Source organism: Mauremys mutica, chromosome 1, assembly GCF_020497125.1.
Source record: "Mauremys mutica isolate MM-2020 ecotype Southern chromosome 1, ASM2049712v1, whole genome shotgun sequence".
Classification (NCBI taxonomy): Eukaryota; Metazoa; Chordata; order Testudines; family Geoemydidae; genus Mauremys; species Mauremys mutica.
In genome coordinates, this window is record NC_059072.1 from 267,854,357 (window position 1) to 267,865,741 (window position 11,385).

At 42.7% G+C, this 11,385-nt stretch overlaps 1 protein-coding gene across 2 annotated transcripts in view; it reads right to left on the reverse strand.

Annotated features, from left to right (window-relative positions):
• HS6ST3 (heparan sulfate 6-O-sulfotransferase 3) overlaps positions 1-11,133 on the reverse strand; it is a 546,915-nt gene extending 535,782 nt beyond the window's left edge. Inside the window, exons 1-2 of one of the 2 annotated variants that reach the window (XR_006578008.1) lie at positions 10,268-10,406; positions 2,640-3,286 (exon numbers count right to left, since the gene is read on the reverse strand). Coding sequence is in view for 1 of the 2 variants with exons in the window: in XM_045009561.1 (XP_044865496.1) it covers positions 10,268-10,812 (545 nt within the window). In the remaining variant the exon portion in view is untranslated. Of the gene's footprint in view, positions 1-2,639; positions 3,287-10,267 lie in introns of those variants that run through there. The other variant, XM_045009561.1, reaches the window with a different exon arrangement.
• Positions 11,134-11,385: the final 252 nt, after the last annotated feature.

An 11,385-nucleotide genomic window follows, 5' to 3' on the forward strand; every position in this document is an offset into this window, starting at 1 on the left:
GGAGTCAAAGCACAGGGGTGGGGTAATGGTGGCTGCACCACTTAGAATGGCATGCAGCTCATCATAGAAGTGGCATGTCTGGGGCTCTGACCTGGAGTGGCCGTTTGCCTCTCTGTTTTTTTGGTAGGCTTGCCTCAGCTCCTTAAGTTTCATGCGGCACTGCTGCAGGTCCCTGTTATAGCCTCTGTCCTTCATGCCCTTGCAGATTTTTTCAAATGTTTGGGCATTTTGTCTTTTGGAACGGAGTTCTGATAGCATGGATTCATCTCCCCATACAGCGATCAGATCCCATACCTCCCGTTCGGTCCATTCTGGAGCTCTTTTGCAATTCTGGGACTCCATCATGGTCACCTCTGCTGATGAGATCTGCACTAACTTGCAGATCGCCATGCTGGCCAAACAGGAAATGAGATTCAAAAGTTCGCGGGCCTTTTCCTATCTACCTGGCCCTGCATTGGAGTTGAGAGTGCTGTCCAGAGCAGTCACAATGGAGCACTTTGGGATAGCTCCCGGAGGCCTATACCATCGAATTGCGACCACACTACCTGAAATTCGACCCGGCAAGGTCGATTTCAATGCTAATCCCCTCGTCGGGGGAGGAGTACCGAAATCGATTTTAACAGCCCTTTAAGTTGAAAATAACGGCTTTGTCGTGTGGGCGGGTGCAGGGTTAAATCTAACGCTGCTAAATTCGACCTAAACTCATAGTGTAGACCAGGGTGTAGTGATAACAAAAGCATACCACCCCATCTCCGAGAAAGAAGCTAGGAATAAGAAAGGTCAATAGGAAGCCAGGTTTGAGAAGTGGAGTGTCAAACAAGAAGTGTCAAGGACGCCAAAAACCCCACATATCACAGAACCAGGGAGAAAGTGACAAAAAAATATTAGAAGAGCCTGTGAACAATATCTAAAGGGGGTAAGCGAGCTCCTAGCTACATCATGTGTTGCCCAACTAATGGAAGGGCTTCAAATACTGCCAGACTGAACATTTGTTTAAATATAAAAAACCTCCCCTCCACACCATTAAATTGTCTGTAAGGACTGACCTATACTATACACATTACCTGTTGCTCATAACAGGTGCCTGCTATAGGTGCAACCAAGTTTTGACCTCTTTCTGAGCCAGTGGTGAACACTATCTTTTTCTACACTTGCAGCTAATCTGCATTCAGCATCAGTTCTTAGCAACTGGTCATCTTTCAAGTATAGAGCAGGACGAAGACTAGCTTGTTCTTACAAGAATACATATGGAGATTCAGGATCACAACTACGATTTCCACAAAAAGAGACTATGATCCATCCATCCTTATTTACAGCAGCTCTCTCTCACTTTTATCATTTAGCATGATTTTATAGGAAGCAGATTTTTTATATGATAAACAGAATTTAATCATTGTCCAAAACTGCAAGCACCCATTGGTGAGGGGAGAGAGGCTAGAGACACCACACTAAGACAGACATGGACTAAATTGGAGAGAGTCCAGAGAAGAGAAACAAAATGACCTATGAAGAAAGGTTAAAAACTGGACATGTTTAGTCTTGAGAAAAGAACACGGAGGTGCGGGGGACACATGATAACAGTCTTCAAATATGTTAGAGGTTATTATAAAGAGGACTGTGATCAATTGTTCTCCATGTCCACTGACGATAGGACAAGAAATAATGGGCTTAATCTGCAGCAAGGGAGATTTAGGTTAGATTAGGATAACTATTCTTATAGTTAGAAAGTTTAAGTTCCGGACATGTTTCTAAGGAAGATTGTGGAATCTCTGTCATTGAAGGTTTTTAAGAACAGATTAGACAAACAGCTACCAGGGACAGTCTGGATATACTTGGTCTGCCTCAGTGCAGACGGCTAAACGGGATGACCTTTTGAGGTCCCTTTCAGCCCTTCACTACATTTTGATGATTCTAGGACTGTATAAAGTTCTGCTTGCACCCAGAGGATTCCAGTGAAAGGAACTAGAGAGATGCATTTGGGTTTGTTTTAGAAGAAACTAAACCAACGTTTTAACTCTGACTTAAGATCTAATGGCACTTTTTACAGGAACAGGGAGTGCTATAAATCAGTTTCCTGGCCAATTTTTAGCTTTGGTAATTACACACATTCTGTCCTTGTACATTTCCCATGCACTTTTCTACATAAGAATGGTTTTCACTCCTGTTTTCAACTGTTGACTAGTATTTGCTGTGTCTTTTAAACTGTTCATATACTTCATTTCAGGGGTAAAGAATTCTAGTAATACAACAATCCCTCTATTCTCTAGATTACTAATCAGTAGCCTTGGAAGGATTAGATTTTTAAACAGTAAATGTCGATTTCACCATAAACACAAACTGATGAAAAAATATTTCCCTCAATAACAATTGAAATTTACAGATAGGCAAGGTAAGAAAAATGCTGCTTGAAAACTTAAAGTATGGATATTTGCTTATTATATTTTGACATGAGATGTTGACAATTTATGTTTAAACAGTTCTAAGCTTTAACTTTTTTAATTTAAATTTTCAATTTAATTTCAAAGTATGCTTCTGTACCACCCCTTCCGTTCCTGGGTTACTCAGGAGCAGGCAACACTCACCTGTGTGCCCAGGTCCCTGATGTTGTCAACAGTAAAGGAGATCCTGAGTATCCCGGGGTGATGTTGGAAAGGTAGGAATCCTCTATCCATCCTTCAGCTGCAGTCCTTATACTATACACCTGACTGGGCCTTATACACATTCACTGGCATGTCTTGGGGATCACCAGGAATAAACCTGAGTTGATCTATGTGAGGGGTCTAACTGAAAAGTACCAATTAAAAACAATATGCATCCAATATAAATTTAGGTTAGGGTTAACACACCTTTACTTAACAATGTAGTAAAACATGATAACAGATTAAGATTAATTAAAATGTCACAACCTTCATTTCAACAAATCAATTAATAAATGCAGCTTACAGTAGTAAATTAAACTTAACCAACTTAATTTACCCCACACTTGAGTGTGTATTCCTCTTAATTTCAGAGTTCTAGAAACTTGGTTGCATGGGCACACTTGAAGATATCAATCTGTGAACAGAACTCTACTGCTCCAGTAAGGCAATACAGCTAAGGTAACAAGGGGCAGAGCAATTCTAACTTCAGGTCATTCAAACCTCCATAACCCCTCTGAAGATGGGAGTTGTTTTAACCACAGGTCAGTGACCCTGGATCTTCATTAGACAATAAGGCCACTTCATCTCTTCTCAGACTCAGGGAAATCCATCAAAGTCTCTTCACTATCTCCATTTCTTTGCAAGCACTTTCTGAAACAAAGGTGGTGGTTACTCACGTTCCTTCACTGTAGCCAACCTCAGTCAGCTCTAGGCACAGCAACAGTCTCTGCCTTGGCTCCAATGAAGCCCAGCAATAAGTTCTGTGGCTCTCTCGCTGGTCAAAGCCCCAGCAATTTCTCAGCAGCAGCTCCTGGTTTTCTAGCAGCAGCTCCTAGTTGGACAGAGCTTCACAAAGTGATCTCACTCCCCTGACCAGGATGGAACCCACCGAATGCTACCCCTGCATTCCCTGGAAGTGCAAGTATCTCTTCCCCCAGGTATCATGGAAGTTGCAATCCAGCCTTGGAGAATAACACTCAGGACCTTCCCAACTGGAACCATCTGACTGGATTAAATTGGTGATTTTGGGAGATCAGACAGATGGTGCCTCACTATATTTGTGTCCTCCCGTAATGGACCATTAATTTTGTTCAATAGGGTTTGGGGTATTGGTCATCCTAATGTTTATTCAGTTTGAGATAGCTGAAGCCTGCTGTTTTCACCCCATCCTATGTACACAAGGACTTTATTCCCTACACATTTACAAAGATTTCCAAATGGTTAAGAACTTTACGAATATATTTAATGTTATGTGTTTTGTATACACTCAGCTTCATGTACATGCATATATGCATTCTCATACACAATAATGCAGCTGTATATCTGTATAACAGTATTACTGCTGGCATCATAGTTCTTCTGCATTAGAATTATTTGTGAATCCACAGCTCTATGAGGCATGGCACATTCATAAAGTTAACTAAATTATTCTGAACAAATTCTGAGGGATTTCGAGACACAGGGTTAGAGTGGAGAGATTTAAGTCACTGATGTAAATAACCTGTTACAAAGATGCCCTCACTCTTATTTAAATCAGTTTTTTTTAAAAATTGAAAAACTGTGCTATTGCAATCTTAGATTAAAATTTAAGATTAATTGTAAACATTTTTAAAATGCTGCTACTCATTTGGCATTTTATTTAAACTTTATAAAACTGCTTTAGGCAAAAAAAATACTAAACCAAAGAAGATCCTGTAACCAACGAAGCAATTATTTCAACAGGTCTACTTATGCACTAAGAGCTAAACATGTGTGTATGTGTTTTAGCCACTGACGCTGAAAACTGTATTTTTGTTAATAAGAACTTCTCAATGGCATGAAATCTGTCACTTTAAAATAAACAGATTCAGTTTTTACAATGAACATTTAGAATTCCAATGAATTAAATTTATTGTAAACTTTTGTACATTGACAACATTTTCAAGAACAGAAGCCTACACTTAGGCTTTTGAAAATCTGACCAGTACCACTGATGGCAGCAAGTGACTTACATTAACTTCAGACTGCAAACCCTGATGAAGGTTAAATTGGAGTTATAACTGGCTGCACAACAGTGACTTCTACTCCCCATACTTTTCTGGAATATAGGAAATGCTAGGTTAAGAACTCCCCATACCTCCCTGAAGTGTGTGTTAATGTTACAGAGAAAAACACACTTATGAAAACTAAAAAATGCAGTTAAGGTATTGCTTCACATCTGTTTTGGCCCCTCCAGAGCCCATCAAGGGTTTAATTACTAAACCATTCCTGTACAACCATGTTAAAAAATAAAATCAAGTCACTGGTACTAGATTCAAATAATTTTCTTCATAATCACTTATAAAAATAAACGTATTCAACTGTATACAGTGTTCAAATTAAACACCTTTTGAAATGTTTGTAAATGTTAACGTAAAACTTTATAATGCAAATAATAGCTAATATTATATAAGATTAAGGAAAGGGTTTAAATTCTAAATATCTTATTTTCTCAGTATATTACCATATAAAGAGTTGAGATGGAAGCTTATGTTAACTGCATGATGTTAAAAGAAAAAGCAAAATACACAATCTTTTTCATTAAACCAAAGATATATTCTAATATAGCCCAAAGGATCAAACACTTTGGTAACATTCACAATCAGGGCTTTCTCATCATCTTCCTGATCTCAACTCAAGTGAAGTCCTTGGCTAGATATTTAGCCAAAGATTTTCTCTGAGCTGAAACTGCAAATTCACTTAGCAGTTACTTTAACAATAAAATTTAACCTATGGTATAAAGCAGAAGTAGAAGTCTAATTCCTAATATAAATCCAGAGGCTTTAAGGTGTCATGTATAATATCTAATACGTTTCACTTTGTTCCAAGATATGACCTCTATTACTGTCCGTTTTAGTTTAGGTAAAAATTCCATTCACATAAACTGAATACTGGAAACAGTGATTAAAATGTAATTTAAGTCTCTTGGTGTATGTCCCTAGACAGGTGGTTAGGGCTTGATTTCTCTTTCAGTGGGAGTGAAAGGTGCTCACAGCAGGGGGCAGTCAGCACTTTACAGGATCAGACTTTTATTGAGGTACTTTACAAACTGAGTTTCAAATAAACAGAATAACATGGAGATCAGACTAGATTATCTTAATGGACCCTTCTGGCCTTACTCTATTACATTTGCTTTGTCTCTCTCTTAACCTAGGCTGACCAGATGTCCCAATTTTATAGGGATAGTCCTGATATTTGGGGCTTTTTCTTATATAGGCTCCTATTACCCACCCCCGCTCCCTGTCCTTATTTTTCACACTTGCTATCTGGTCAGCCTATCTTAACCTGACACAGGATGTAATACAATACAAGCAACAAATACTACCAGGATACAGTGAACAGTTACATCCATTGATTAGATCAGATAAAAGTTTGAGTAAGGGCTATAACATTACTGAAGGACCAAATGATTTCCCAAAAAGAAAACAGATATTATAATTCTGTGAATTATTCCTGTATTTGCTTTAATTAAATGACTAGTAGCAGTCAATTGAACAACCTCTATGGTTTTTCTTCAAACTGTTTTCTAACACTTCTCTATCTTTTAAAGTTGCTTTATCAATAGTCTAATTTAATACACTTTAATCTCCTATTTACAATCTATAATCCTATCACTCCATTTTACCTTGCATTCCCAATCTTCTGAAACAATTAATTTAACCCTCAGCTTCTGGCTAGTAAGTAATAATTGTAAACACAACAAATGAAAGGAGAATGTAACTCAAGATAATATTTAACAAACAACTTCCATATAAATAATATCCCCTCTCCTTAATTATCTATATCATAAGGATTATGATGGTGATAGAGTACTAATGAAGCTGCAAATTTAATACAAGCACTTCAGATAGTCCCTAAAGTTATTCAAAGTCTAGCTCCTTCCCTTATAAACAAGGTATAACGTTTACAGTTTAACATCTTTATAAATGTATGAACTGTATAAACTCACCTGTACAAAATGTTCTATAAACCACATCCACGCCCTGGAAACATAGATGTCCATACCATTACTCACATATCACATAATTAATCCCACTAAGGTAACAGCCAAATGTTGAGGATTAAATTACCGTATGTACTCGATCATAAACTGGTTTGTTTATAAGTTGACCCCACCAAGTTGGATAAGTAAAAATGGAAATTTTTTATAACCCATTCATAAGCCGACCCTATAATTCAGGGGTCAGCAAACTTTGGCTCCAGGGCTATCAGGATAAGCCACTGGTGGGCCGAGATGGTTTGTTTAGCTCGAGCATCTGCAGGTATGGAGGTAAACCTAAGTAAACAAAGTGTCCCAGGACAGCAACTGCTAGGGAATTTTTTTTTTTGGGGGGAGAAGCTAGGAGTCAGGGGAGTAACCCCTGTGACCACCCCCACATGACTCCACCTCTAGCCCAGGACCCCCACACTCTCCAGGGCCAGCGGAGGATGTCTCTGACCTGGCTGGAGCTGCTCCAGCGGGCCAGACCGGGTGGCATGGCCGCATGTTCCAGCGGGCTGGGCCAGATGGCACAGCCGCAGCGTGCTTCAGCTGCATGGCCACAGCCTGCTCTGGGGGGCGGAGCCGAGCAGCAGAGCTGCAGCCTGTCAGCCCTGGAGCTGCAGCTGCTTTGGAAGCTGGGGGGAGAGCAATGTGGCCAGAAGCGGAGAGACTCTGGCCCCGCCTCTTGCCTTCTGGCTCTGCTGTCTCCTTGCTCCCTCTGTTGAGGGGAGGGGCTGTGTCTCACCTCTCCCTCTCTACACCTGTTCATAAGCCGACCCCCTTGTCTGGTGCTCCCCTTTTTTACTAAAATTTTGGCTTATGAACAAGTATATATGGTAGTTGTTTGTCTTCCAGGGGACTACTAACATGAATAAAGATAAGCACATATTTATCAGATGTTTTCAGATGGGAACTAAGTGTATATATACAGGGGACCTCATCTCCCTCACACCAATTTTTCCTCTTCTGCACAAAATATAAATTAATATTTTGAAACAATGTGAAATGTACTGTATTTTAAAATCTCAAGTTTTAAAGTCAATGGGTTTATCAATGAGGAATTAATACTTTTCCCACTCTCCAACAGAAGATAAGGAGCTATTATTGTAACAATTACATTTCTACACCCAAATAGTTAAATGAAGGATTTTTTTCGATTTAGCTCACAGGGAGAAATTTAGGCCCCAATTGTGAATATATTTTCCTAAATAGATGAAAGTTTAAATCCTTTAAGACATATCAAGGCATCACAAGTGTTTAAAGATTAAATTTAAAGAGTTAAGTTTAAAGATTTTATTAAACTTTTCTTGAAAACAATTGTAGCAAACACTTTAAATGTCCACATATGCTCAATATTTCTGCTTTACAATCATTTACAGTGTCTCTAACATACTGGCTCAATGCTGACTTAGAAGGAAATCTGTCGCCTTTTAGATTTAGATCTGTCCTCTGGCATGCAAGTGCTCCTTATAGGTCTTCTGTTTAGGTACTGACAAGCTGAGACCTTGTTCCTCTTGCAAAAGCTGACAGGAACACAATACAAAATAGGATGGCTACAGACTTCAAAAATCTAAGAGTATATTAATTATTGCTTTAGGGAAACTTGTCTGGCAAAATGCAATGATGGTTTTGATCCTGATTTTGTTTACTGCATGTGGACTCTCATAGACTCTACGATTTCAGCTGAGATCTCTACTGCTTACATTCTTTCACACAGTGCAACTCAGGGAGGAAGGAAAAACAGGAGAAAAAGTTTAATGGCTTGTTTATACTTCAAAATTTACAAGGGTACCTATTGTGGAATAATTTCAGTATTAGCCTGATTGAACACTCTGCTCCTGGAATAGGAGTGACTTTCTCTCATTTAGGTATTTTGGTAAATTTCCAAGGGTAGACAAGCCCTAGCTGAAAAACAAATAGCTGCAAAGAGATGTTAAGTGTAGTAATCTCGTCACAAAAGGAAATTAAGTTTATTTCCTTTCACATCTTTAAATTGTATAAGGAATATATATGTATATACACAATAAATATAGAAGTGAAGCAATCCATTGAGACTGGAAGTTTGTCAGCAAATGAATGTATCCAGGTTTAAGAACAGAAGTACTGTATTACAAGTCATTGTGAATAAGGAAAAATAAGCATTGGAGGAGAGCATCCGAAGTTGTGACCTTCTTGTCAAATATGAACGGATTTGTAGTTTTTAATTAAAGCCCTGGGGAAGAGCTCTTGAAAAGTTGCCAGACAGTGGAGTTTATTTATAATTAAACTGTATTCACTGTCTCATGAAAGGAACTGAAATTAGATGGGTAGGTAAAAGTGAAATATAGGATTTAGTCTCAGAACCCTGTGGCCACTGTGGCTTTTGCATGTTCTCTGGCTCCTGAGAACAGCAGCAGCATCTGCTACCAACCACTTGAACTGACTGGAAATCTTTAATTCCAATGCATTAAATTCGGACAAGTTCAAAATTTACAACCTGCTTGTAAGCACGATTAACAAAGCTCAGAAAAACATGCTATGAAGCATAAGGGATCAAAAATACAAGCATATCTACACACACAGCAAACCATATCTGGGGTTATATTTTTGGTGATACACAACCCTAAAATACAGAAGTCTAATGACTTTACCAAAGTATGCACTCTAACACTGATTAAAAGTATGAAGCATATGCCTGTAGATACCTTTTTTTTGGTAAACTTTTAGGTTTCATTACCTTTCTTCCATGTAGACAAGAATGTGAATAACTGAATAAACTGATTCAAATTTATCAGAATCCCTTAGATGCTGAGTTGCTGAAAAGCTGTCTCAGAAATTCAGACACCCATGCCAACAGTTATGTTATTGAGACAGAGAAAAATAGAGGCCTACCCTCCCACCAAAAGTCCTTATATTTGGACTTAAATATTCTATTGTGCAATCCAAAGATTACTAGTTCATGAGAGTAAGCAAATGAAACTGACTAAAGTGAAATGCAAAAAATAAATGAACATACATGAAATAATGCAAATTAACTTTTAGAGCTCAATTTTTGTTTTTCAAAGGGGCTTTTAACAATATGGATCAGGCCTTTTATTTAGAAAGGTATTTATAAAGGTGATTGCTAAAGAGTCAGGTACATTGCAAGGGGTCCTTCTGCTCAGAATAAATAGAGCAAGCCAGTGGTTGAAGAAAGGACTGAATTTAGGCTAGAGGAGAGCCTGGGCTGGATAGAAAAATGCCTAGACAGCAACAAAGCTCTGTAGTGTGGGAGTCCGCGGCAGCATCGGGCTGAGTGCCACGGATCCATGCAGGTGGGCAGCTCACCTCTGTGTCTGTCTGTAGCACTGCGGAAGGGGGTGGACTGTCACCCTCCATACCCCCAGCGCTGCTAGGATGACCAGATGTCCCGATTTTAGAGAGACAGTCCCGACTTTTGGGTCTTTTTCTTATATAGGCTCCTATTACCCCCAACCCCGTCCTGATTTTTCACACTTTGCTGTCTGGTCACCCTAAGTGCTGCCCTCCCCAGGACCATCCTCCAAGGGCAGCAGCCGGTGCCGCCGCCTTTCCCGGACAGCTGCCGGCATCCCCTCCGGAGCGCGGGGCACAGCAGCCCTCCCTCCCTCTCCGCGGGGCAGGCACTGACCTGAGGGTGCGGTTGCCGGGGCAGCCCCTGCGCTCCATGGCGGCGGGCACGCAGCTGGTGAGCTCGGTCCAGTCGGCGTGCAGCCCGCAGCTCCAGCCGGTGGAGAAGCGGGAGAAGAGCCAGGTGTCCTTGTCCCCCCCGGGCCGGTGGCAGGTGCATTTCTTCTGGCCGGCGCGGCAGTAGCAGGGCTGCTCCAGGCGGATGTTGCGCACCAGGTGCCGCCCGAAGGTGGTGCCGCCCGTTTTCTGGATGTGCAGGAAGACGATCACGTCGCGGCCCCGCATGTCGAACTGCACCCGGCGGCACAGCTCGGCCCGCGCGAACGGGAACTTGGGCACCAGCCGCGGCAGCGCCGCCGCCGCCGCCGCCGCCCCCTCCTGGTGCGGCGGCTGGGCGGCCCGGGCCGGGGCCCCGCGGTGCGCGGCGGGCGGGCGGCGCGGGCAGGCGGCGCCGGGGCAGGACGGGGACACGTACTGGTACATGATGAGCACGGAGAGCAGCGTCAGCAGCGGCGGCAGGAGCCACTTGTGGAGCCGCTCGTCCATGGTGCGGGCTCCGGGCGCGGGCTCAGGCGCGGGGCAGGCGCCTGTCCCGGCGGGCGCTGCTCGGCTCTGGCAGGGCGGCCGCTCCCGTTGGCTCCTTCCCCCGCCCGGGCACCGGCATGGTCGCGGCGGCACCTCCCCTGGTTGCCGCTCAGGCGCCCAAGCGGCAGCGGGGCGCGGACGCTGCTGAAGCGGCGCCTGGCGACGGCAGCGCTGGGGCTTCGGCAGCCCGAAGGAGTCGCGCGCGCGCGCGCTGCCACGGCACGAGGCTGCCGCAACCCGACTGAATAACTGTCAGGCGGCAGCGCGACCTCACGCCTCGGCTCCTCCAGCACCGTGCCAACCCAAACACCCCGTCCGCGGGGCGGGGCGGGGCGCCCGCCAATCCCTGCCAGGCGGCTCCAGGAACAGCCAATGGTAGCGGCCAGCGCTCCGGCTCACCAACCAATGGGAGGCGGCAGCGAAAAAGGGGGCGTTCTCCATCCCTGCAGGTACCAGACGGAGACCAATGGCTTTTGCGAGGGGCTGCTGCACCAGCCAATGAAATACGGGAGGAAGGGACGGGCGACAGCCAAT